The 24,778-nt window shown below is 60.6% G+C and overlaps 2 protein-coding genes across 2 annotated transcripts; one reads left to right on the top strand and one right to left on the bottom strand.

Moving 5' to 3' along the window:
* Nucleotides 1–658: 658 nt before the first annotated feature.
* On the top strand, nucleotides 659–17,283 carry PAIP2B (poly(A) binding protein interacting protein 2B). Its single transcript, XM_074865346.1, has 4 exons — nucleotides 659–748; nucleotides 10,375–10,529; nucleotides 14,544–14,720; nucleotides 15,423–17,283. The coding sequence occupies exons 2-4, from the start codon at nucleotides 10,383–10,385 to the stop codon at nucleotides 15,477–15,479; spliced, it is 381 nt and encodes a 126-aa protein (XP_074721447.1). The 5' UTR covers nucleotides 659–748; nucleotides 10,375–10,382; the 3' UTR covers nucleotides 15,480–17,283.
* A 977-nt stretch (nucleotides 17,284–18,260) lies between these two features.
* On the bottom strand, nucleotides 18,261–21,597 carry NAGK (N-acetylglucosamine kinase). Its single transcript, XM_074865344.1, has 10 exons — nucleotides 21,534–21,597; nucleotides 21,021–21,105; nucleotides 20,673–20,771; nucleotides 20,438–20,579; nucleotides 20,246–20,356; nucleotides 20,036–20,148; nucleotides 19,840–19,927; nucleotides 18,833–18,930; nucleotides 18,662–18,740; nucleotides 18,261–18,581 (listed from the first exon to the last, which is right to left on the bottom strand). Exons 1-10 carry the CDS (start codon nucleotides 21,560–21,562, stop codon nucleotides 18,394–18,396), a joined length of 1,032 nt encoding a protein of 343 aa, XP_074721445.1. The 5' UTR covers nucleotides 21,563–21,597; the 3' UTR covers nucleotides 18,261–18,393.
* Nucleotides 21,598–24,778: the final 3,181 nt, after the last annotated feature.

Genomic DNA, 24,778 nt, shown 5'->3' with positions numbered 1-24,778 from the left:
GGATACGGGGCTGGGTGACCCCCCCGCCAGCTGCCTCCAACACTGGGGTGCAGAGCTGGGTGTCCCCCCCCACCTCGAGGTCCCCCCACCCGCGAGCCACGCGCCCGCCACGTGACCTACCGCCCCCCCCCACCCCCCGCCGACTCGCGGGGAATCCCCCGCCCCCTCGGTGTGTTTACATCAACCCGCCAATCAGCGGCTCCCTAGCAGGACTCCCGCGCGGCGGGGCGGGCGGCTTGTGACGGCTCTTCCTATTGGTCACTTGGCCCGCCAATCCAAATCTGGGCGAAAGGGCGGAGCGATGTGGTTATTTACATTGCGGCTGACCACGCCCACCCCGCCACGGTCCCGCCCCCGAAACCTGCCTGTCTGTCCCCACGTGGGGGACGCGCCCGCCCAACCAATCCGATCCTTCGGGGTTAACCAATCCGGAAGCTAGGAGGTGGATCCGGGCCTCCAATCAGACGGCGGCACAGTGGGTGGGACTAGAAGCTGGAGTGGCAGCGAACTGGTGCAGTAGCGACGCGCTCTCGCGCCCTTCCGCCCAACCAGGTTTAGCGCCGCGAGCGGGGGGGCGGGAACGCGTCGATCGCTTGGCCAATGGGGTGCAAGGTTCTGTTAGGGCGGGGCTGGGGGGCGTGGCCCCGCCGTGTGGGGCGGGACGGGCGGCGGCGGCGGGGTCCGGTGGCGGCGGCGGCAGCGCAGGGCGGGCGCCCGCGGAGCGGCAGCGGCCCGGCCCGGCCGGCAGGTACGGGGCTGGCGGAGGGGGCTCGCGGGGTGCAGGCCCGACCAGGCCCGGGCAGCCCGCGGGGCGAGCACCGGGACGGCAGAGGGGGGCTGACGGGCCTCCGGTGGGCGCTAGGCCGGGCAAGGCCCCGGCCCGGTGTGAGGGAGTGAAGGCCCCGCCGGCCGGCCCCGCCGCGCCTCGCACCTCTGCCAGCGCAACCACGAGGCTCGGGCAGCCCTTGTGTGTCCGGGGAGCGCCGGCGCTGTGCTCTGGCCTGTGGCCGGTGGGGACGGGGCAGCCCGCGGGGGGACGCGCACGTTCTCCTGCCGCCATGGGCCTCGTCCTCTCCAGGCCCCGCTCGGGACCAGGCGCCCAAACCAGGCCCCGGGCTCCTCTCTGCGTGGGCCAGACCGCTCGCCCGACTGTCGCCAGCCCCGGGGATGCGTCCGGGAAAGCTCCGGGGCAGCGGGGGGGTTGGCTTCTCCTTGCTCAACCCGCCCTGACCCTCTCCCCCGGCACCGTCTCGGCGCCCGCGAAGCCCTCGGGGGCCAGGCACAGCGGTCCCGCTCCAGAGGGACCCGCAGCGTGCAGGCGGGCTGCCCCATGTCCCATCTTTGCAGATTGCAGTGACTGGAAGCTGGTTTCTCAAATTTACCTTAAAAAAAAAAAACCAGCCACGGAGGCTCAGGCTGCAGCACACGGGTGGGTTTGGGCCACCAGCCCGGGTCAGCCTGCGCCCGCCAGCCGTGTTTACGGGGGACAGGATCCGGCACGGGCAGGCTCGGCACGACGTAGCCAGCTCCTGGCTTGTGCCCTTCAGATATTTGGTTACGTGCTGGCTCTTCAGGTTTCAGCCTGGCATGCAGCAACAAGTCAGGTGTTGCTACAGGTAGGGAAGCTTCTCGCTGCGGCTGATGCAGTGACGGCTTGACGGGAGGCACGCTGGGCTCTGCGGTGCTTCGGAGGGTGGCGGATCCGGATCCTCCTTCCTCTCTTAGCCTTGGCCACGGAGGCTGCAGAAAACGCTGCGTGAAGCCCTCAGTTGTGTTTGTTCGGTTCCTAATAGCTCGAGACAAAAACGCGTATTATAATATTGCGTTGAAAACCTTCGTGTTTACTTTCTGAGCTAAGAAATCTGCGGGTTTTTCCCTCTGAGGAGCTCCTGGGTGCCAGGCTGAGGGGACGGCCCTTTTGCAGGCTGAGGGGAGACCTCATCACTCTACAGCTCCCTGAAAGGACGTTGTAGAGAGGTTGGTGCTGGTCTCTTCTCACAGGTGATTAGTGACAGAACAAGAGGGAACGGCTTTAAACTGCAACAGGGGAGGGTCAGACTGGACATGAGGAAAAAATGTTTCCCAGCAAGAGTGGTCAGAGAGTGGAATAGGCTGCCCAGGGAGGGGGTGGAGTCCCCATCCCTGGGTGTGTTTAAGGGCCGTTGGGATGAGCTGTGGGGGGATGTGGGGTAGGGGAGAACTTTGTAGAGTCGGGCTGAGGGTTGGACTCGATGATCCCGAGGGGCTTTTCCAACCTGAAGGATTCTGTGAAAGGAAAAGCCAGGCCTGCGTGTGCGCTGTAAGGTGCACACGTGGCCTTGCAGGATTCCCCACCTACTTACTCGAGAGGGGCAGAAAACACCCGCCGTGCGCAGGTGGATAGTGTTGGAGGCAGCTGCCGCTTTCCTGCAAACTCTCAGGTTTTATTCCTGAAGCGAAACGCCGAGGAGGGAAGCAGGCTCGTTCCCCTCCCTTGCAGCAGCAGTTTGTTTTCTTCTCACAGCTGCGGGATGGTGAAGTGAGACCCTCTGGGCCGTTCACCTCTGGGTCATCCATCACCCGCCGGGCTGGGCTGGGCGACCCGCGGTCTGTCATCGCGCCGGCCCTTCCACCGCTGTTAATTTGATCCCCGGTGGTGGTGTCAGCGGCTGCAATCCGGGCTGCTGAAAGGCAGCTGCCAGCCAGCCTGCCCAGCACCTGCTCTTGTTCGGTGTTGACAGGACACGTTTCATCAGGTTTTGGTGGCCTGAAGAACGGTGCCGAGCACCGGCAGCGGTAGGTTGGAAAAAGATCGTTGAGTCCAACGCTTCCCCGTCCCACTCAGAAGGAAAGCGACGGCATCCCGAGGTGTGAGCGCAGGGCCCGTACTGCGAGGTGCCTCCATATCGCAAACAGCGATAAAACTCCTCCTGGCAATCCCGAGAGCCCTGGCAGAGCGTTCAGTTTGCTGCCCTGAGCTCCGTTTCCAGCCGGTGCTGCTGCACAAATCGCACCGCTGGCTTTTTCCGCTCTTTTCTCTCTGCCCGCGCCTGGGCAGGGTCCCACCTTCCCCATGGATGTTCCGTGGCGCGTCCCTGTCTCTGATCTAGGTTTCCCCTCCCAGAGGAGAGTGCTGGAAGGTGCTGTTTGCTGGATGCTCTGTTTTGAAGTCTTTAAAAAAAATGTCTATTATCAATTCTCGTCGAGAAATTAGAGAAAATTGCTGCTGGCGGGCTGGTGCGTGGTGCTGGTTGGCCGTGTCGCCGCTGCAGAATATTGCAGCGATAATCCTGGTGAGCAACAGGACCCGTTTGTGAGCTGTCAAGTGCAGAACGTGTCGTCTTTGCCGGAGATTAAAAGTAGCTCAATGAAGAGCAGTGTTTAGGCTGAATTGGAAATTAGGCTTCGAAGCGTTTCTTGGACACAGCTCAAGAGCCGCGTTCGATGTTTCTGGCGCTTTCAAAATGACGGGGCTGGCGAGGAGGGGGGTGGATCTGGAGACACTTTGTTTTGTGCCTGAGCAAAGTGGGGGGATTGTTCTTGTGGATGAGGATTAAAATAGTGCAGGACGAGATTATCCCCCAGCTTGGGGATGGAAATAGGATGCAGTTCCTCAGCAACTGAGGTGGCTGAAAATGGAAAGCTCCACATCTGCTGCGGGCTGCGAGCAGGGGCTGGCACCCCCCAGTAGTCCAGCAAGCGTGAGAAGGGCGTACCAGGAGTCCAGCCTAACATTAGAAGTCCAGCCTAACCTGGAAGACTTAACATCCTCTAATTAGAGGGCTGAAGGCAGCGGGGAGCAGTGGGTGACTCCCCCAGGTCTGCAGCAGCTCGCCAGCTCAGCACTTCAGAAGCGTCGGTGGTAGGGAATAAAACCTGAAGCACCAGTATAATAGGAAGGAGAAGCCTGCGGGGGGGGGAACAAAAAAGAAAAATACTTGAAAGACGTCAGGGTGGTGCTGGAGCGTGGGCTGGGCCGGAGCCGGATTGCAGCCTAGCAGAAAAAGCCAGACCTAGTCACGCCGGGTTCCCCGGTGGAAGCAGAGAGGGGGGGGGAAAAATCGCAAGTGCCATGCGGGGCAGCTGGCAACGCTCCTGGCTGCTGGAAAAATCTACACGGCCGGGAGAGAAAAAGTGCAGTTTGGGCCTGGGAAGCGCAAAGGGAGATTAGAGAGAGGTAAGCTCTGCGCTGGCGGTGCGAGGCGCAGGCGGGCGGCGGGAGAAGCCGGCGGCAGGAGCGAGGGCGTTGGGAGCAGGGGCTGAACCAGACCGACCAGTGGAGCGTGAGGAGTACCTGTGCGAGCTGAAATGGGAGAATCCTCGCTCTTGGGAAACGAGGCTAACGAGCTGCCCTTCTCCAATTGCTGCTTCAGAGGAGTTGAGAGGTGGCCAGCAAAAACAGCCACCCCCCTCCTCCCCTCCATGCCCCAGCGCTGCCGGTGCACGGGTCAGTCCTGGGCTCCTGGTCGAGGACTTAATGGTCAGGGTGAGGTTCATGGTTGGACTGGAGGATCTTCACAGTCTTTTCCAACCTGGATGATTCTGTGACTTCAAACCAGTTTGCTCACGCTCCACTCTGCCTCTTCTGTGGGAAGCATTTCTGCACTGGTTGAGGCGGGGGGGGGGAGGAAACCAGCAGGTTTCTTTTTACGAATGCTCAACAAGTTGAAATTTGAGTGTTATTAAACCCAAAGTGCAGCTGGGGTGAGGGCGCAGCCCCGCACAGGCCTGGGGATGCAGCACTCCCGTCCCCGTGGTGCCAGCAAACCCAGCTGTGCTCCCCTTGCAGGGCAGTCAGGGAGGAGAGGAGCCCTGAAAGCACCCAGAGAAAGAAGTTTGGGTTTTTTTTTTTCCTAAAGTCTGGGTGGGTTTTCCTGCTATTTATAGAGCCGGGAGCCCTGGCCGACCAGCCTCCTCCCTCACATAACCCGGTGCTCCCCGCCAAAGCAGCCTCCACCGAGGTTTTGGCTCTGGCCGCGCCAGCCCGGGAGGGTGAGGAGGACCATATGTCCCTCGCCTTGAGCCAAGCGCGCAGCTGTGCTCCATTCTCCCGTCTGGTGCTGACTTGTTAACTCTTTGGGGGTGAAGGGGGGGGAGTGGGGCTCGTGCCACGCTTGGCGTGAGGAAAGGATGCTCCTGTGGGGGCAGAAACCAGCCAGAAGTGGGTCTCTGAAGGGTCTTGCCTCACGGGAGTTCCTCAGCCCCGCTGCGACTGCCCCGGGTTTGTTCTGGCCTGTGTTACCCTCCTGAATTAGGTAAGGAAACGGTCTGACGGCCCGCCTGGGAAGAGCGGAGAACCGTATGTGTAATTCTGGGATAGCGAAGTGCTTTATCCAGATTATTAATAACTCGCCGTGCCTTGTGCTGCTCCGTGGCGGGAGCCTGGGCCCTCTCCTCCCAGGACGGCTCATTCCAGCCTCAGCACCATCTCGCCGTCTGCTGCCTCTTGTCCTCGCCCTTCTCCTCCCGGCACGTGGAGGAAAAACGCTCTCCTGGGAGATCAGCTTGCTCCAACCCCGCGGCCCTGCGAGATCTCCTGTGCACCGGGCTCTCGCCTCCCGCGCTCCTCTTGTGGCGCGGCGGGTCCCTATGCCTTCGCCCTCCCTGTCCTCTCGTTCCTCTATCTCAGCCTTGGCTCCCTCAGGATCAGCCACCCCCTTTTATAGCACGCTCGGGTGCTGCCTGCTCTAAAGGGTCCTTTCCCCTCCTTCCTGCTGATTTGCTCCACGAATTTTCTCATGTGAAATGTCTCGTCCTCGACCACGGCGCCACCTCTGCGCGGCGGAGTTGTCCACGCAGAAACCTGGGAGTTTCCTCAAAAAAAAAAAAAAGTCCATCCCCTTTAGACGCCGTCGCCGCTGGGACGGGGGTATTTTGTTGGCATCTTCCTGCGGGAGCCACGCTCATTAGTTTGCCCTCAGATGTCTGGTCACTGGTACTAATTTGTGCTAATGACTATTTCCAGTTTAATGGAGCCGGGACCGCCCGGTCGTGGCCCTGGCTGGGGTCGGGTCCTGCAAAATCTGCAGCCCTGAAGCATCACACCCTTAAGCATCACCCAGATACCAAACACGGGCCAAATTTCTGTTTTCCTGCTTCATGTTGTCCAGGACCTTTTCCCAAAGGAAACCTGCCTTGCCAGGCTGCTGTTCCAGCCCCGGGCGAGGATGATGAAGATGTTTGTGAGTTCTAGCAGGGGCCTCCTCAGGACCTGCCGTGCAGCTCTCAGGAGGTGGTTTGTGTGCTCTGGATGTGTTTTCTGAGCTCTCAATCCCCAGGTTGAAGATTTATTTTTTTTTATTTTAATCTACTTATTTTTCCAGGGCAAAGGACGAACAAATCCAAGAAGCCTTCATGAGAAGAAAGCAGATTTTTTAATTTATTTCAGTTTTTACGGGGAGCCGTGGCTCTGAGCAGGAAGCTTGCTGCAGCGCCTCAGCAATATGTCAAAATTACCCTGGCTCTGCGCGTACTTGGTGGAGCGTCAACAGGCTGACGGCTACAGTGCTGCTCCGGTGACTCAGATAAATAACACGCAGACCAAAACATACATTGAGCCTGGCTTGGCCAGACTGGAAAATGCACTTTTGGAAGGTGCTTTTCCAGGCAGGGGGAGCGGGGAAGGGGGGTGGCTCTGCACCGCCAGGACTGCTGATAGGGGAAAACCACGACCTTGGGTGCTTCAGACCCAGCTGACAGATGGGAGATAAAGAAACACTTGGGTTGCATTTGGTTTTTCCTGTTCAGGGAGTTTTTTCACCCAGGATATTCCCAGGTAGGAGCCTCTCCTGCCTGCTTGCTGCCTGCTGTTTCTCCCAGCGAAGCGCAGGGGCATCGTGGGAGGGCTCCTGTCTCGCTCCATGATGCTTAAATGTCCATGCTGGCCTCCCCCCAGCTTCCTTTTTGCTTGGGGCTGACCAAAAACCTCTGGTTCTGCAGGCGGGGGGTAGCTGGGAAAGCTTTGGGACAGCTTAAATCTTAACAAAAGAGGTGGGAATAGTGTGGTAGGGAAGTGTGTGTGATAACCACGGCAAAACAACTGCCACAGTGAATGCAGGGGGCATGGAATGGGGCTTTGGACACCTGCGTGTTTATAAAAATGAAGGGGGAAAAAAAAAAAGGACCTGTTGGTGACAGACGTGGCCTTGATGGTAACGTGGAGGTACAAACACCTCCCGCGCTCTGATTTTGGCAAGCGGCGGGTCTGTTTGCGCAGCCTGGGCACCGCAGCAGATGGTGCCCAGCGTGCCGGGGGTCCCGGCTCTCCCTCTGCCCTGGAGGGGCTCGTGGAAGCCCAAATCGGGAAGCCAGGCTTGGCCAGCATCCCCTGCCCCATGGGAGCCCCTCGGTTGGCTGCGGTGGGACGTGCGGGTGGCCGAGGGGCCGCAGGCTTGTGCGGACGTCGGGGTGCTGGCAACGGTCGGGGCTGCCCCACCATTCCGATGGGTTTGTGCCGAGAGCTGCTGCCTTCGCCCCTCCCCGCGCGCCCCAGAATCCCGTCCTCCACCAAACACTGGGGGAAAACCCCCTTCGCTGTTCCGAAAGAGCTGCAAAGCTCGGCCGAGAGCCGGCACCGCGGGAGCAAGGCCTCTTTGCAGCCGGGTTAGTGAGGAGTGCGGAGTTTTGGGGAGGAAGAGGAAGCTTTTTATCTATTTTTTTGAAAAAAAAAAAAAAATTAAACATTGCAAAACCTTTCCCTTCTCTCCTGCTGCTCCTCCAGCTAAACTGCTCTCTCCAGGACCAGCGCAGGCACCTCGCTCCCTCTCTTCCGCAGCGCTCCCGCCGTAGCGTTGCCAAGTTCATGGGTGGAACTTCCTCTCTGCTGAGCTTTACAATGCATTCCAGCCACCTTTTCAGGTAGTTGCACCTCTTCCAGGAGTTTGAGGATTTCTTCGGCATGCTTTATATGTTTTCTCTGTGCAGACAAGAGTCTTCTTTCTTTCCACACTGCCCCATGAGCATGGACCACTCCGAAAGCCTATTTAGAGTCCGTCCATATACTAATTTTCATACCCTTGGCCATTTCCAGTGCCCAAGTTAAAGCTATTGTTTCTGCCTTTTGTACTGAGGTATTTGGAGGAAGGGCTTTAGACTCTATTACCTGATCTTTGGTGGTTATCACGTATCCTGCCTTGTAGATACCTTGTTGGACAAAACTGCTCCCGTCCCTATACCAGGATTCATCAGCTTCCTCTAACGGCTCCTCTTTGAGGTCTGGCCAGCTGGAATAAACTGCTTCAGTCATTTCCAGGCAGTCGTGTGTCACTGGTTCTCCTGTGGTTCCACTAAGAAAAGAAGCTAGGTTGCCAATATCTTTATATCATCCTGTTCCACCAGGAGGGCTTGGTATTTCAGGTACCTTTGGGTGGGACCCAGCACCCATCCTGCCTCTCTGGGCGCTGTACGTAAGCTGTGAACCCCACCAGCCCCTCAAACCTCCCGGGTCCTTGAGCTCCAGGCTCTGCCTGCACAAACATCCGTGCTGGCAGCCAGAGGAGCAGGCAGGGAAGGAGGCAGAGCTCCACCCCGTCCAAACGTTCGGTGCCTTTGCGCTTGCTTTGCAGCTCTGTTCCCCTTCCCACCAGCCCTGTGACTCCCCTGCCAGGCTCGAGCCGTCGTCAAGAAATCTCCTTGACCACGGCAGAGCCGCTGGCTCCGCTTTGGCACGCTGGAAGTTTCCATGCTCAATTCGGAGCCTTTTTTTGCTTCTCCGCAGATAACAACGGCCGCTTGGTGCTGCGTCCCGAGGCTGCAGGCAGCCTGAGGACCTTGCTGCTCTTACTTTTCTCTTTTTTTGCCCTTTTTTTCTTCGCCATGTTAAAGCTGTGCCGCTCCTGGGGACCCAAGAGCGCCGGTATGCAAGAGCTGAGCACCTTTGTCATTGGGGGTGACGTACGACTGCTGTCGTGTCCTCAGTACTCATCCATGCTTTGGATTTCTCCCAAAAATGGGAATAATCTCCTCAGCCCCTAGAACAGGCTGCGTTTAGCGAGTAACGTGGGATCTCCTGGGTGATGGGAGCTGCCAGGAGCAGCTGTTACCTGGATGGAGGCAAAAAGACCCGGCTCTGCCGGGGGTGTTGCTTGTTCTCACAGCCTTGCAGGGGCTCCTGGAGACTCTGAGAGGTCGGCTAATTTCTCTTCGTGTTCTTAAAGTAAGATCAAACATACCTGGATGAGCTGTGGTGCCCATCAGTAACTGTTCCCTGAAAATTTCAGGGAGAGGCTTGTCCCCCTGCAAAGGGTGTTAGTTCCCATCGTCACTAGTGGTCTCCCCAACCTCACCCCCCCTCCAAATCCAATTTCTGCTGCTGCAAAAAACACCGCCCGCCCCCTTTTACCCTCAAGGACAAAAGGCTGATTTTTCTGCAACCTCTCCCCTGTACCTAAAGGGCTGTTGCGTGGGGCTCTCGCCCGCCTTGAGACCAAACCTTCTGCCAGTCACCCCAAGACGTCGTGTTTTCCAGCCCCCGCAGTTCCTCCCCATGCCCCAGTGCTGCACTGGAACTGGATTCAGCTCAGCTCCAGATAAAGCTTTAACCCGGGGAGAGTAAAACATACAGCTGGGACATCGTTACGTGGCGTTTGGATGGTTTTCAGCAGCGTTGTGCTGGCCTTAATCCACAGTTCACTATTCCATAGGATTTCCCTATTGAATGGTTTATCCCTATTTGAATTCTTTTCCCTGTTGAATCATCGATCTGTCTGTGCATCCTTCCCTCCCTCTGCTCCCATGGACCTTTCAGAAATTGAGGTTTGGGACACTCTTAAGGTTTGTCTTGCTTCCAGCCACGCCACTGGGACTCGGAACGCCTGCTTTAGAAAAAGGCAGCCTTCGTGTCGCAAACCAACAGGCTTTTGCGAAATGCCCTCTAAAAATAAAAGAGATTACGGCCGAGATAAAGGGACATGAACTGGCGAGCGTGTCTTCCTCCAGAAAATTCAGTATTTTGGGGTAGGGAGCAATCTGCTGCTGTGGGGTGATAACCCACCTGTGGTCTTTTGGTGTATTTTTTGGCAGATTTAAAATAAACAAGGTGGATGGACAGGGTTTGGGGTGCCAGTGCCTGTCCGAGCCCTGTTCACAACTTCTCCAGGAGTTGCTGGTCACCTCATCCCTTGTTTTAAGTCCAGATCAAATATATTCAGACCATCCCTGATGGGTCAAAACCATGAAAAAGAAATGCTGCTGCTGCCAGTGCTCTCGAGGAGCGAAGAGGAGTCGGGAATAACGCCGTGCCTTGCAAAAAGCAGCCCGGAAGCAGCTTTTTGTACTGGAAGCCTGAGCTGTCACCTCTCAGCATGGCTGGTGGCGAGCATCTGCCCAGGAACCGGGTGGCTGGTGTGAGCTGGGGACCCCCCGGCAGCTCCCTCACCCCCTTTTTTTCCTTGGCAGAGTCAGTAATGATGAATGGCTCCGACCTCGCCAGCACCACGGCGTCCAGTCCCAAATCCAAAGAGGACCAAGTAGTGAACGGCCACGATGAGAAGGAAAACAACCCCTTTGCAGAGTACATGTGGATGGAGAACGAAGAAGACTTCAACAGACAGGTAGGACCGGGAAGGGGGGTTGCTAGCTCTGTGTTTCTGCAGCTGGATTGAGGGGAGGGAAAGGTTTCCCTTGATGGGCACCACGGGGCGGGGGGGGGGTGGGGGGGGGGGGTGAGTCATGGCCGGCGCGGGCCCTGCGTGGAGATGGTGGCTCAAGGGAAGAGTCATCCTGTTTATATTGGAGCTGCCTGTAATAACGTGGGATGGATAAAGTCGGAAAAAAAAAAACCCTCACGATGCCTTTGACCCTCTTGGATCCTTCTCAGGGGGACGGGGACAGCGCTGCCGTCTCCTGAGCTTTCCCTTTCTGCGCGGTCAGCTGGAGGGAGGGGACCAGCCTAAAAATCAGTGCTTGGAATGTGTGTAGCCTGGCTAGCTCAAACCTTGCGTTTCAGGTCAAACTTTCCATTTTGGTGAAATGGTCCCAAAAACGCTCAGAGCAGCCTTAGTAGGAGCCTCGGCCACCAGATGCTCTGTCCATAGGGGCCAGCTGAGCTCTTGAAAGCTCCTGGTGGGACTTGAACGGCTCTTGCTTGTGGAATGACGATGCGACCCCGCGAGCTGGAGCCGAGGGAGCAGCCGTGCCGCGTCCTCCTCGTGCTTCTGCTTTGGATTTTCAGCCAAATGCAGCACGAGGCAGCGAGGAGGAGCTTGCTGGGGGCTCACTGCTCCCTCCTGCCGTCATCCCAGTAGCTGGGGAGAAGTCAGACACCTCGAACTGGGCAAGGAAGGAGCTTGCACCTTCAGCTGGCTGCACTGAGTGATGGGGCAGAAAACCTGAAGTCTCCTGGACGCTTGACCCCTCCCTGAAACATCCACGCAGCAGATTCCCAGCCCTGGGATATCGGGAAGCAGGGAGGGACCGCCGGAGCCGCGGGCAGGCTGGGCAGAGAGGGATTTCACATCCCCACCGCGCCCCTGGTCACCAGAAGAGGATTTCATCGGCTTTCCTGGTGTTCTCAGCAGAAAATGTCCCATGTGGTAACGCTTAAATCTTGTTCCCACCGGAGGAAACTGCAGCCACTCTTGCTCCCTGACGGTAACTCCGGGTGAGCGCGCGGCCTCACGCCGCGTCACGTTAGCGAGCTGTGACTCACAGCTTTTGTTTTATTTAATGACGTGACTCCCAGCCCCCCCAAGCAGCTGCACTGATGGAAACGTGTGAGATTAATTAGTTAATGTTTGTAAAGCGCCATCTTGATTAAAAGCCTGATGAAGGCAAAGTGCAAAGCAAACCCTAGCGCAGCTCTGTGCCCGAGGGAGCATCCCGGGGCGGAGGAGAGCTTGTGCAGGCGGAGGGAGATGGAGGAGGGAGGAAAACGGAGCCAAGACCTCAGGGCTTCCCTGTGTTGGGCTCTGCGTCGCCGAGATACTCACCTGTGTTTTCCTGGGCTGCCAGCCCTTGTTTCTGCCCTTCTGAGCCCTTGGCCATGCCCTGGGGAGCTCAGCCCCTCGTCCAGCTCCCGGTGAAACGCTGCTCAGAGGGAAAATGGTTCATGCAGAAGCTGGAGTTACGCTCTGAAGGCCATGGCTCTGCTGGCGGGGCAGTAGGGAGCTCTGGGTCCGTGGGAAGGCAGTGCTCCTGGCAGGAGCCGTCCCTGGGCGCGGGACGCTGCGCCTCGAGTCTCTGGTCAGGCTCAGTTCTGCTCCCTGGCCATGGTCGCTCCTGGGAGCCCCTGAGACGCCGCCAAGGGGGGGCACAGCACGGGGGGACAGCAGGCACGTCCCTTTCAGTGGCACTTGTGGCTTCTGCCACCTTCCTCTACAGACCCCAGTGGCTCAGGGCTGCTGTAAGAGCTGGAGCTGAATCTTCCTCCATTTGTTGTTCCCTCTTCCTCAGCTTTCTGAAGCCACGCTGCTTCCTTGCCTCCTCCACAAAGGTTTCCTGCCATCCAGGCCCTGACGAGGGAACAAACAAGTGTTTTCAGAAACCCACAAGCTTCTTGGCACGGTCCTCCCTTATTTATGCAAGCGACCTACCTTTTCCCACAGAGCCAGCACATCCCAGAGGGCAAAAAGGGAGTGGTGGGCTCTTGTGTGAGAAGAAACTGTGCTGACAGCAGGCGAGGTTGGGGCAGGACCTGAGGTGGGAGGTGACAGAGCTGCAGTAAATACCCCAGGAGGCCAAAGAAGAGCCCTGAGCAAATACTGAACCCTTTCTCTCCTAGTTCAGGCTGTCACGATGGGCTGCAAAGGAGCTGCAGGCACGGGAAAGGCTCTGCTGTGGGAAGGTTAACTGCTGGGCTGCAGTTAGAGCCCTCGGAGGAGAGGGAATATTCGCTCCGGGCTCGCTCCATAGGTGGCCTGTAGAAGCGCAGGGTCCTGGGGCTGTCATCGTAGGGGCGAGCCAGCACTCCTGGGGTGGGTTTTTTTTTAATATCCTTTTAACACACTAGTACCAGTGTGTAGTTTCAAGCACAGCATCTGGAAACCCAGCTGAGGACAGCGATGGGGTGTTTTTACTAGCAGTACAGGGGATTTTCCCCTGGCCAGACCCGATTTCTAAAGCTGGTGGCGAGAGGCAGCACCCAAAGCTCGGTTACTGTGAGAGAGCATTTAACAGTCACAGAATGGTTTGGGTTGGAAGGGACCTTCAAGGTCATCTAGTCCTAAAAGTCATCTCGCAGGGAGTTTTCTGGGCTGTGAGTTAAAATAATTTAAATGTCCCCGAGCTGGGGGCTGGCTGGGAATAACCTGAAGGTCGGTCGCACTCTGGGTGTACTGAGATCCCCTTCCCAAATCGTTTGTGGCAGGGGGACCCCGGTACCTGGCCGCTGGCAGGGGCTGTCCACCCATCCCCAGTGGTTCGGGGCATGGCAGCTTGCAGAGCTCCCCTTTCCCCCCTCCAGGCTGCCAGGTTTTGGTCGTAGTTTCTGCTTTCTTGTAAAATGAAAGGATTTAAACTTGTCGGAGCGTTTTGTGGTTCGTGGACTCACTCAGCCCTCCTGGATTCAATCCCAGCTGCTCAAAATCATGCTGTTTTCTGGCTGTCGCCCTGTCTGCTCATTTTCTGGCCACCACGTGCCTGTCGAGCAGGAGGCCGGCAGCGGCGCGGGCTGCCCAGACTCAGCCCCCCCCCGAGAAAACCAGCCTGGAAGAGTGGACCAGCGGGTTAACGTGACCTGCTGACGCTACAGGGTAAGGCTGGGACCCCCAGCCCCCCCCCTCTCCTGCCCATCTCCTGCCTGGCTTTGCCTGCACACCCCTGCCCGAGCAGCTTTCTGCTCCGGCAGCCCTGGCCAAGCCCCGTGGCTTTCCTCGGCCTCGGGAGGAGTTTTCCAGCAGCAGAGAGACGGCGTCATCCCCAGAGTGCTCGGTGGGAGCCGACTGCCACCCTGCGTTGGTGCTTGCAGAGTGCTGGTGGGCTGAGGGGGCTGAGAGTGGAGCTGGCTTAACCAACCCCAGAAGCTCGGGAAGGGTGGGCAGAGCCGGTTTAACCAACCTGAGAAGCACGGGAAGGGTGGGCAGAGCTGGTTTAACAAACCCCAGAAGCACGGGAAGGGTGGGCAGAGCTGGTTTAACCAACCCCAGAAGCACGGGAAGGGTGGGCAGAGCTGCGGCGTCGCTCCGCAGCAGAGGATCTGCGCGCTTCCCTGTTGTGATTTTACGAGCCATCCCGTGCATTTTGCAGCGAGCTCGGCTGGAGCCCGGCAGCCTCAAATCCCCTGCGTGCGTCCAGATATCCCCTAAATCCCATCCCCTTCCCTTCTGGATTTGCCTTGTAAATCCCATCCCCTTCCCTCCTGCATCCAGCCCCGGCGGGCCGCAGTGGCCGGGAGCAATGCCTGAGCGTGGCTTTGCTCCACTCAAAAGGGGCCAGTTTTTGTGCTCCTGGGGCTGCCTCTAGGCAAGACGACAAATCTAGGTTTAAAATCTAACTCTGGCCATCCTGTGATGTTTCTGAGGCACAGACGGGTGCTGAGGTGAGGTAGCACATTGCAAACTCTTTTCTCAGGTGGGGCCAGCGTAGGGAAACCCCCGACCAACCTGTGACTAACGGGTCTCTCTGGGCAGGTGGAGGAGGAGCTGCAGGAGCAGGAGTTTCTCGACCGCTGCTTCCAGGAGATGCTGGAGGAAGAAGACCAGGACTGGTTCATTCCATCGCGTGACCTGCCCCAGGCCATGGGGCAGCTGCAGCAGCAGCTCAATGGGCTCTCGGTCGGTGACAGCCACGGGTCCGAGGACATTCTGGTAAGCGAAGGTGCCACTAGGTCCGGTGAAGAGCTGGGGGCCTGTCCGGTGAAAGGGGGGCGTTCCTGAGCGGCAGCGGGGTGTCGGTGCAAGAGCTGCTGCTAATGCACCAGCAACGAGGCATTTGGGGGGTTTTCTGCGAGGATATTTATTTTAGCCACGTATCCTAAAGGCAAAAATAGCCAGTTTTGTGCAACTTGTGCTCCAGAAGCCGTGGGAAGGGTGGGCAGAGCCGGTTTAACCAACCTGAGAAGCAAGGTTTGCTTGCACCGAGCAAGCTGGGACCTTTGTTGCCTTTTGGGCAAAACTGGGGTGTCCTGGCAGGCTGGAGAGGTCCAGGGGGGCCCCACCAGGTCTGCTGAGCACCCCCAGCCTGGATGGATTAGTTCAGAGTGGTGACAACCCGCAGGGTGACGGGCAGAGCAGCAGTGTTAAGGCGAGGCCTGTTTTCATCCCTGAAACGCCTGATACGCTGTGGGGTCGTATGGACCAGCACGGAGGGGGCTTGTTCTGGCCCAGCCCTGCTGAGCTGAGCTCAGGCTGAGCTGCTTTAGCCCCACACTACCCTGGGTAGGGATAAACCAGCCCCTCTATCCACGCATCCGCCAGCAGCCCTGTGCTGAAGCCCAGAGAGACAGAAATGGCAGCTTCCACTGTTTGCCCCCAAAAAAACCTCAGGCTCACCCCTGTTCTCTCTTCCAGAGCAAAAGCAACTTGAATCCGGATGCCAAGGAGTTTGTGCCCGGCGTGAAGTACTGACCCCCAAGGCGGGCTCCGAAAGACTGTGTCCCCGCACCGGGGGAAGGTGCCGGGGGGACGGAGGGAGGGGGTCAGCCCCCGGCTGGACTCTGCACCGTAGCAGAGTTGCTGCAACGTGGCGAAATCTTGCTCTACGCTTCGAGTACCTTTTTTTTTTTTCTTTTTTTCCTCTCCTTTTCCTTTTTTCTTTTTTTTTAATTCTTTTGTATCGTCTTCCCACCGCCTTTTGGCAGTTTTTGCATTCTAGGACTCGCAGCCCTTAAGTCTGTCCTGGAGTCCAACACTTCCCCCCCCTCCCGAGCTTCAGAGGCCCATTTTGATGCGCGCTTCAAACCTGCTTAGTGGAAAAGTCATGTTTTCTTGTTTAAGTAGAATTTGTAGGGATCCCCCTGCCCACCTGCTCCCTCCCCAGAGGCAGCGAGCCTGGGCCAGGAGCCGCGCTGGCGTTCCCCGTTTCCCTTCGACAGGATTTCTTTTGCTAAAGGAAAGGTGAAGTGTAACAAGACTGTAAACCCCGAAGTTCCTCCAAGCAGCAGCTCTCGGAGAGATGCTGAACACTCGCTCCTCTGCTTCTCTGCTGGTAGATCAGGGTCCTGCCTGCTTCATCGCTCTGCGCGGAGACAGGGCCCCTCAGGCATCGCGATCCCCAGCCGTCCAAGGGAAGGGCTGCTCCTACAAAATGCATCTTCTCCTTAAAGAATTCTTCCCCCCGAAACTCCTGAGCTTATCCAGCGCTACGGGCTGCGGCTGCGAAGCACCTGTACCTTCCTTTCTCACTGAAACAAAACCTGAGAAAAAGGGAATAGAGCCCCTTCTCCGGCCTGCGGTGGAGCGGAGCGGCGGGGAGTCGGTGTCGCGCAGCCTCCCTGGGCGGAGGATCCTCTTTCGGGATGAGCCTGAGCCCCGAGGAGCACCCGCAGACGGAGAAGGTGACGGGCAGCGTCTTCGTGTGCGGGGCCCTGTGCCGAGGCTCCGGCGGCGGGTGGCGGGATCGGGGCCTCCGCTGGGTGAACTCGCTCTTGGGAACCTCCATCCCCATCGGCGGGAGCTGGTTGGGCTTCAGCTCCTTAAACCACAGCCCTGGGCGCTTCTGGTGTTTTAAACCCTGCGCAGAAATCTGCCTCCTGAGAAAGCGGGAGCTGCTGGGCGAGGTGTCCAGCCTAACGCTTAAACCAGCCGCTGGCTCTCGTAGTGTGGACGGGAGCATTCACTCACCCCCTGTAAATCTCACCTCCCCGCTGCAGTTACTTCCAGGATTCCCCGTTAATTAAACAAAGGAGTTAATGGCGGGGGATCGCGGAGCCCGGCAGGGTTTTCTGTGGAGATGGGAGCTGAGGGTTGGCCCCGTCTCTGAGCTCGGGGCGGCCACGGCGCTCGCGCCGGGGTTTGTTGGACCAGGAACGCTGACGGCGCGTGGGGGATCGAGCTGCTCCGTAACTCAACAGATCTCCCGTCTCTGGCTGCCGAGCTTAAAACCAGCACTAAACCTGCACGCTAGCGCAGCTAGAGCCGGCAGCCTGTTGAAGGTGCCTGTCTCAAATATTCCTGCTCAGAGATAAGGCTTGGTTTGGGTTGAATTCTCCTGTTTTCCGGTACGAGCCGTGCTCAGGCTTTGCAGGATGTGACCCGGGACACGGGGAAGGGCAAAATTCTGTAGCAGTAGCACAATTTTTCCCCCCCTGCCCTTTCTCTGGTTTCTATTTGATTTCTTACCACAAAAAAAAAACAACAAACCAACCACCGCTCTGACGTGCTGTAAATTTCAGACAATGCGTTATTAAAAATAAACTTTTTTTGGAACTGAGCGGTGCTTTAAGCTCAGAGGCAGGATTTTCCTCCATCCCTTCCCTCCCTGCCCCAGCTCCGCTGGCTTCCAGCGTCCTCAGCCCTGGTGGAGCTTGGCCAGGCAGAGCCTGAAAAGGCTGGAGGAGGAAACGGCTCCAGTTTAGGCCTGGTCAGGACCTCGGCCCTCGGAAAATCAAATTTAAAAAATAAAATAAAAATTTGGAAGGCAGGGGAGAGGATTCCCAGCGCCAAAGCCCGGCCCAGGGCTTGTGCTTCCTGACCGGTCTGTGTGGAAGGGGCAGCCATTGGGTTTGTGCTTTAGGTCAGGCTTAGCCCCTTCCTTGCTCTTGTTTCAAACAAAAAGAGGTTGGACAGGGCTTTGGGCAACCTGGGCTAGCGAAAGGTGTCGCCGCCCGTGGCAGGGGGGTGGGACTCTGATCTTTAAGGTCCCTTCCCACCCAAACCAGCCTGGGATTCTAGGAAAAAGGGCTTTTTTTTTTTTTTTTTTTTTAAACCTGTTAAATGAAGAGCAGCCCCAGGAAAGCCTGAACCCAGCAGCACCACCGAGTCCTTCCCAGCTCCAACGTCACCGGTGCTCCCCAGCGCTGGGGCTGAACCTCGCCCTGGTCAAGCCCAAAGGCCTCCTCCTCCTCTGCTTCCTCCTCCTTCCTCCTCTCCTTCCTCCTCCTTTTCCTCCTTCTCTTCCTCCTCCTCCTTTTCCTCTTCCTCCTCCTCCTTTTCCTCCTCCTCTCCTTCCTCCTTCCAGCAGCTCCTCCCTCCTGTTCTGCGTGGCCCCAGCTGCCCCCCCAGCCCTAGCCCCTCTCCTGCAGGCTCAGTCTCTTCACCCACCAAAACAGGAACCTTCAAGCTCCATTTTTCTTCATTTTCCAGCAGCCCCACCCTCCCCTCAGTGAGGCTGTGCCGGGGGCCACTTCCCCTCCCCGTGGCCACCGAGCCATGTTCCTGGCCCCGCTGCCCCCACACCAGCCCCTTCCGTTTTGGGCTGCACAACCTTTTTATTGCTAAATTACAAAACTCGATTTCTCCAAAGCCCCACTGCCGCGTGCTGGGGGGGGGGGGCAGGGGGGGTCCCTCCATCCCAGGGAGGTGTTGAAGGGGGGGCTCATGGCTAGAAGACGTGGGTGTAGAAGACGTCCACGTTGCCGGTGTAGTCCAAGGGCAGAGCATGGCCGATGCTACGGGCGCCCAACCGGGCCCCCCCCAGTGCCGAGGAGCGCTTCAGCTTCAGGAGGCTGAACCGGGAGAAAACGTGGCCGGGGACCTCCTCCCGCGCCTGCGCCAGTACGTGGATGAACCCTGAGGGGGGGTGCACAGAACTGGGGTTACAGAGGGGCTGTAGGACCCCCCCCCCCTGCCACCCCCGTCCCTCCACTCACCCGCCTGCATCTTCTCCCAGCTATTCCAGACGGAGCCCACACAGACGATGGGCAGCCCCAGCTCCCCCAGGAACAGGCTCTGGGGAGGGGGGGGGACACAGTGGGTGAGAACCGGCACTGGGGGGACCCCCCTGTCCCCATGCAACCCCCCTCATCCCCGTCAGCTCTCACCCTGTCGATTTTGGGGAGCACGGCGACGATGTGGCGAGCCAGGACCTCGCCAGCTTTGTTGAAGATGTGGCAGCAGAGCGGGTCACCAGCCTGGGCACCTGGGGGGGCGTGGGGGGGGGGACACAGAATCAGGCAGAATCATGGAGGTTGGAAAAGCCCTTGAAGCTCCTCCAGCCCAACCATGAACCTCACCCTGACCATTCCCAACTCCACCAGATCCCTCAGCGCTGGGTCAGCCCGACTCTTCAACCCCTCCAGGGATGGGGACTCCCCCCCTGCCCTGGGCAGCCCATTCCAACGCCCAACAACCCCTTCTGCAAAGAAATCCTTCCTAAGAGCCAGTCTGACCCTGCCCTGGCGCAGCTTGAGGCCATTCCCTCTTGTCCTGCCGCTGGTTCCTTGGCTCAAGAGACTCATCCCCCCTCTCTGCACCCTCCTTTCAGGGAGTTGCAGAGGGCCATGAGGTCTCCCCTCAGCCTCCTCTTCTCCAGACTAACCCCCCCCAGTTCCCTCAGCCGCTCCCCATCACACCTGTGCTCCAGACCCTGCACCAGCTCCGTTGCCCTTCTCTGGACACGCTCGAGTCATTCAAGGGCCTTTTTGGAGTGAGGGGCCCAAACCTGAACCCAGGGATCGAGGGGCGGCCTCACCAGTGCCAAGTCCAGGGGTAAGATCCCTCCCCTGTCCCTGCTGGCCACGCTAGTGCTGATACAAGCCAGGATACCATTGGCCTTCTTGGCCACCTGGGCACACTGCTGGCTCATTATCAATCCCCCCCAGGTCCCTCTCTGACTGGCAGCTTTTTCTGACCCAGGACACCCCCCCAGCACTCTCTGGGGCTCACACCCAGCTGTGTGGGGGGAGCTGTCATGGGCAGGGACAGCCAAGGGGTGACAGTCCCCAGGGTGGGGTGAGGGTGGCAGCAATGGGCAGGGCTCCCCCCCCCAGTAGAGCACCTTCCCCCTTTCCCCCTGCACCCCCCCACCCCAGGGAAGGGGCTTCCCTACCCTCCGCCAGCTTCTGGCAAAATCCCGCAAATTTGGACTTCTCGAAGGTGCGGTAGAGATGCGTCAGGAGGCCCATCCTGTCGGAGATCTGCCACGGAGAGGGAGGGGGGACACCCCAGCGGTGATCCCTGTGTCCTCGCACCCCCCCATCCAGCCCAGACCCCCCTACACCCCTCCAGGACCCCCCCAGCAGCACCTGGAAGTAGTCGAACATGGCCTGTTTGACGTAGCCGACGTCGTGGGGTGGCACCTCCAGGTTGTCCAGGCAGTCGAACACTATCTTGACGGCCTGATGCGCGATCCAGTACGCTGCGGGGGGAGCGCGGGGACGGCTGGGACCCCCCCAAACTCCGGGGGGGGGTGTTTCAGTGTGTATATGTGTGCGTCCCCTTCCCACCAGCCTCACCTGAGCCCTCGTCACCCATCATGTGTCCCCACCCGCCGCAGCTCGTCTCCGACCCGTCAGGGTTGATGAGTTTGCAGTTGGAGCCAGTACCCGAAATCAGGACGATGCCACCTGCATGGTGGGGGGGGGGACGACACTCACAGTCACCCCCCTCCCCAACACACCCTCACGTCCCCCCTGGTTGTCACCTACCGCGGTCGGTGGCCGTGGCCATGGCCCCCACGGCATCGGTGGTGATGTGGTACCTCTGGCTCAGGAGGGGGAAGCGCCGCTCCAGCTCCTCTGTCAACTTGCCGAGGGCGTCTTTTTGGTCCCCCCCGCTCAGGGACAGCCCCTGTCCCACACCAGAGGGTCCCCGTCACACCCGGGGTGGGGGGACACGGAGCCGGAGCGTCCTTGGGAGTTTGGGGGGGGGGGGGGAACTCACCAGCGAGCGGAGGGGGACGTGGGGGTCGGCCCCCGCTTTGCTCTTGGCCTCACTGACCATCCGCTCGATCCTCTCCACGCACTTCTCGGAGCCGATGAGCTGAGAGATAGGGGCGGGGGAACACGCTAACACCCCCCCCGCCAAAAACCCCCAGGCTCCATCCCTGGGGGGGTCCCCCACGGCCCAAAAGCTTCGCTGACAGCCACGAGCTGCCAGCACCTTCTCCAGTGGCCTCGTCCCGCCCGAACACCCCATGAGCTTGGGGACAACCAGGGACACCCCCCCCGCAGTGTCCCGTGTGTCCCCCCCCGGGTTAGGGGGGTGGGGGGGGGGTGTCCCCCAGCTCACCCAGTGGTTGGTGCAGGGTCCCTCCGTCTCGGCCAGGATCCGGCCATCCCCGGAGACCAGCACCACCCTGGAGTGGGTGCCCCCGCTGTGGAGAAATTTGGGGGGGGGGACACACACCTGCTGCCAGCACTACCCCATGTGTGTCGCCCCCCCCAACACCCCACATCCCGACTGGGGGGGGGGGGGGGGGGCACACCCTGGCTCAGCCCCACCGGCTCTGCAGCCCTTTGGGGGTGCTGGGGGGGGGGGGAGGATACACCAGGATGGAGGTCACTACGGGACGGGGGGGGGGGATGCTGACCCCCCCCCCCCATTCTGCCCCACCGACCTCGGGTGCTGCCCCACCCCCCCCCAGGCTGGGGATACGCGGGGGGGGGGGGGGGGGGCAGGGGATAGGGGTGGCCCTGCTGCACCCCCCCTCCCCCGCAATGGGGGTACCTGGGGGGAATTAGGGTGCGGGGGGTGCGGAGCCCCGTGGGGATCCCCCCCCCAACCGCGGCGCGACCCCCTCACCCCTCCACGCCGCCGAAGAGCGACGCCATGACGGCGGGACACGCCCCGCCCCGCCCCCGGGCACGCCCCCACGGAACGCCCCGCCCTAGGCCACGCCCCCAGTAGCTCTGGCCCCGCCCCCTCGCCCGCCCCGGGTCCTTGTGCCGCCCCGCCGGCCCCGTCCTTCCCCCCACTCCTCCCCGCAGCCCGGGGACACCCGTAGGAAGGGGTGTCGGGGGGCGACGGGCGGGCTGCTACACGTGCAGGGGTACGGGGTCACGCGGGACACAGCCGCCCCCCCCCTCCCCCCCCGCCAAGATAGAGCCCCCCGCGCACCGCCCCGGGACACAGCCCCACGCACACACACAGCCCCCCCGCCCCCGCGATCTTGGGTCTGCGCAAAAAGGGGGCTCCCACGGGGACCAGCCCTGGCGTGGGGGGGTCCCCCACTCCACACCCCACACACACACGCTCCCCCATCACCCCCCGGGCCCGGCGGTGGGGTCAGAGCTGGGGGACGCATCTGTGGGCCAAGAGCCGCCAAGGCGTCGGGGTCCCCCGTGTCCCCAGAGCCCTGTGTCCCCGTGGGGGGTCGGGTCCCCCCCGTCCCCGCGTGACAGCGTCGCTAAGGAGCGCGGAGCGAGGGGCAGGCGGGGGCGCGGGGCCGGCTGAGCCCCCTCGGGTGTCACGGGCCGTCTGTGGGTGACGGTGGGTGACAGCGGGTGACGGCCAGGGCACCCCGGGACTGCCACTGCGGGGGGGGGGGGAGAGGGGCAGGAGGAGAGGGAGGGAGGGATGGGAGGATGGATGGGTGGGTGGGTGGGTGGAGAAGATTTGGGTGGATCGATAAAAAGGAGAGAGGGGGTGGATGGCCGAGTGGATGGAGGCAGAAGATGGGCAGGTGGATGGACATGGAGGGATGGAGGGAGGGAGGGAGAAGGTGGAGAGGTGGATGGATGGAAGGATGGAGGGAGGGATGGAGAGAGGGAGGGAAGGATGGGTGGATGGGTGGAGGAGGCAGAAGGGCAGAGGGATGGGGGGGTAAGGGGGGGGCTGGCGAGGCAGGGGCTGAGCAGATGGGGGGGGGGGGGTGTCAGAAAGGACCGAGGAGGTGGGGGCTGATGGGGCAGCAGGAGGAGGGGGACAAAGGGGGTGTCACAGGATGGGGGTGATGGGACAGTGGGGGGGTGGGGAGGGATTGGTGGCCCCAACCAGGCCACCCCACGTGGAGGCTCCCTGATCCCGGGGGGCTGGGATGGGGACACCAGCGGAGCAGCCAGCATGGGACTGGGGTCAGCTCCCCCCCTGCCAAATCCAGCCCTTCTGGGCTCCCCCGTGCCGTGGGGCACAGGCTGAGACCTGCGGCTGGGGGGGGGGGGCCCTTCCTGCCGGGGCTTGGGGTTGCCCCGTGGCCATGGGGTGACTCAGGGGGATGAAGATTCGGGGGGGGGGTACCCACACCCTTCCCGAGGTGGGCAACCCCCAGGGGCTGCAGCTGGGACCCCCCCAAGGTCAACAGCGAGTGAGCGAGTGCAGGGAGCACCAAGGACACAGGCAACCCCCCCCAAAAAAGTCCCCAAAGATGGGGTGGAGAGGAGCGGCAGGGGAAGGGTTAAGCTGCGGGGGGGGGGGGGGGGGGGGGGCAGCCCCTGAGCCCACCGCCCAGTGCCCTCATTAAGTCCTGGTGGCACCAGGCTGTCTGGGGACAGCGGGGACAGGGGACAGGACCTGCTGCCTTTGTCTCAACTTGGGGCAAAGTTTGAGTAGCGGGGGCTGGGAGATTTGGGGGGGGGTGGCATCTTTGGGGGGGACCGTGGGGCCGTGGCGTGTGGCCCATGAGGGATGGGGACAGCCCTGTCCCCCACTGGGAGCACCCCGACCGCGTCCCACCATCCCACTTGGGGACAAGGACCTGAGGCCAACGGTCCCCCAGGACCCTCCGACCTTGTCAGCCTCATGGGGGGGGGGACTGTCCCCAGACCCCCCTCAGCCTGGGAAGGGGGGGGGCTGTCCCCAAGCCAAGCCCCATCTCGGACCCAACCAGGGCAAGAGGTGACACCGGCCGGACCGAAGCCTGTGGTCGGCGCGTGGTCCCTTTGGGGTAAGAAACAACGATTTAGGGGTTTGCGGGCAAACGGGCAGCAAAATCCCTCCCAGCGCCTCCGCTGTGCCCCTCTGCAGACCCCCCGCGCCCCCCCCAGAAATGGGGGTGTGGGAGCCAGGAATCACCCCCATCCCTCTGGGCCCCAGCCCCAGCCCGCGGGGAGGGCGAGTGAAGGCGCCGGGGTGGAGGGAGGAGGTGGGCACGTGCGGGGCCGTGGGCTAAGCCCAGCTTCGTTCGGTCGCCCAAGCCCGGCTTTGTCAGCCCGAGCACCCTGTGGGTGCTGGGGTCACCCACTGCCACGCAGGACCCGGCTGGGGAGGCAGAGGAGGGAGAGGTGGGAGGAAGGCCCCGCCGCGGTTTATTCCGCGTGGAAGCACCGATTTTTGGGGGCGCTGAGGTATATTTTGGGGGCTGGATCCATCCCGCTGCCACGCCCGGGGGTTGGGAGATGGGTGGGTGCGGTGCTGAGCCGGGGGGTGGAACCAGCGCTGGATCCAACCCAGGGACACCCAGCGTGGAGGAAGAGGATGGTGAGTGGCGAAATGGGGCTTGGGGTGGTGGTGGGGTTGGTTTTGGGGTGCCCTCGCAGCCGACTCCCCGAACTCTCCCCCCGTCCCGGGGCGCGGGGGCACCTCTGGGAGCAGCGGGACGAGGTGCCAGCCCCGGGGAGTCCCCGAGAGCGGCACGGGGCGAGGCCCTATAACCGCCCCCCCCGGCCGTTCCCAGAGTGTCCGTCAGTGCGGTAGGTCCTGGGTCTGTCCTGCTGCCCGGCCCCAGAGTGTCCATCCCTCTGTCCGTCCGTCCCTCCCTCCATCCTTCCACCCATCCTCCCATCCTTCCATCTAGCTCTGCATCCCTCCCTCCATCTCTCCCTCCCTCCATCCCTTCATCCCTCCATCCCTCCCTCCTTCCATCCCTCCATCCCTCCCTCCATCCATCTATCCGTCCCTCCATCGCTCCCTCCATCCATCCCTTCATCCCTCCCTCCATCCCTTCATCCCTCCCTCCATCCCTCCCCCATCCCCTAATAGCAGCTGGTGCCGGTGACATTTTTTCTCCCATTCTGCCCAAGGGCATTGGGGGGGGGGGGGGTGGCATTGGGGCTGGGGGACACTTCGGGATCGGGTTGGGGGGGTTCAGGGGCAGTATCGGGGTCGTAGAG

The sequence above is a fragment of the Strix uralensis genome, chromosome 4, assembly GCF_047716275.1.
Source record: "Strix uralensis isolate ZFMK-TIS-50842 chromosome 4, bStrUra1, whole genome shotgun sequence".
Taxonomy (NCBI): Eukaryota; Metazoa; Chordata; class Aves; order Strigiformes; family Strigidae; genus Strix; species Strix uralensis.
The sequence above is the reverse complement of the archived record's forward strand: the minus strand, read 5'-3'. Positions and strand labels throughout refer to the sequence as shown.

Coding starts and splice junctions, on each gene's coding strand:
- PAIP2B (XM_074865346.1), top strand. CDS start 10,383: ATGATGAATGGCTCCGACCTCGCCAGCACCACGGCGTCCAGTCCCAAA. Junction 10,530..14,543: donor AAGAAGACTTCAACAGACAG/GTAGGACCGGGA, acceptor CTCTCTGGGCAG/GTGGAGGAGGAGCTGCAGGA. Junction 14,721..15,422: donor ACGGGTCCGAGGACATTCTG/GTAAGCGAAGGT, acceptor TCTCTCTTCCAG/AGCAAAAGCAACTTGAATCC.
- NAGK (XM_074865344.1), bottom strand. CDS start 21,562: ATGGCGTCGCTCTTCGGCGGCGTGGAGGG. Junction 19,928..20,035: donor CCATGTTCGACTACTTCCAG/GTGCTGCTGGGG, acceptor TCTCCGTGGCAG/ATCTCCGACAGGATGGGCCT. Junction 18,931..19,839: donor TTGCCAGAAGCTGGCGGAGG/GTAGGGAAGCCC, acceptor ACGCCCCCCCAG/GTGCCCAGGCTGGTGACCCG.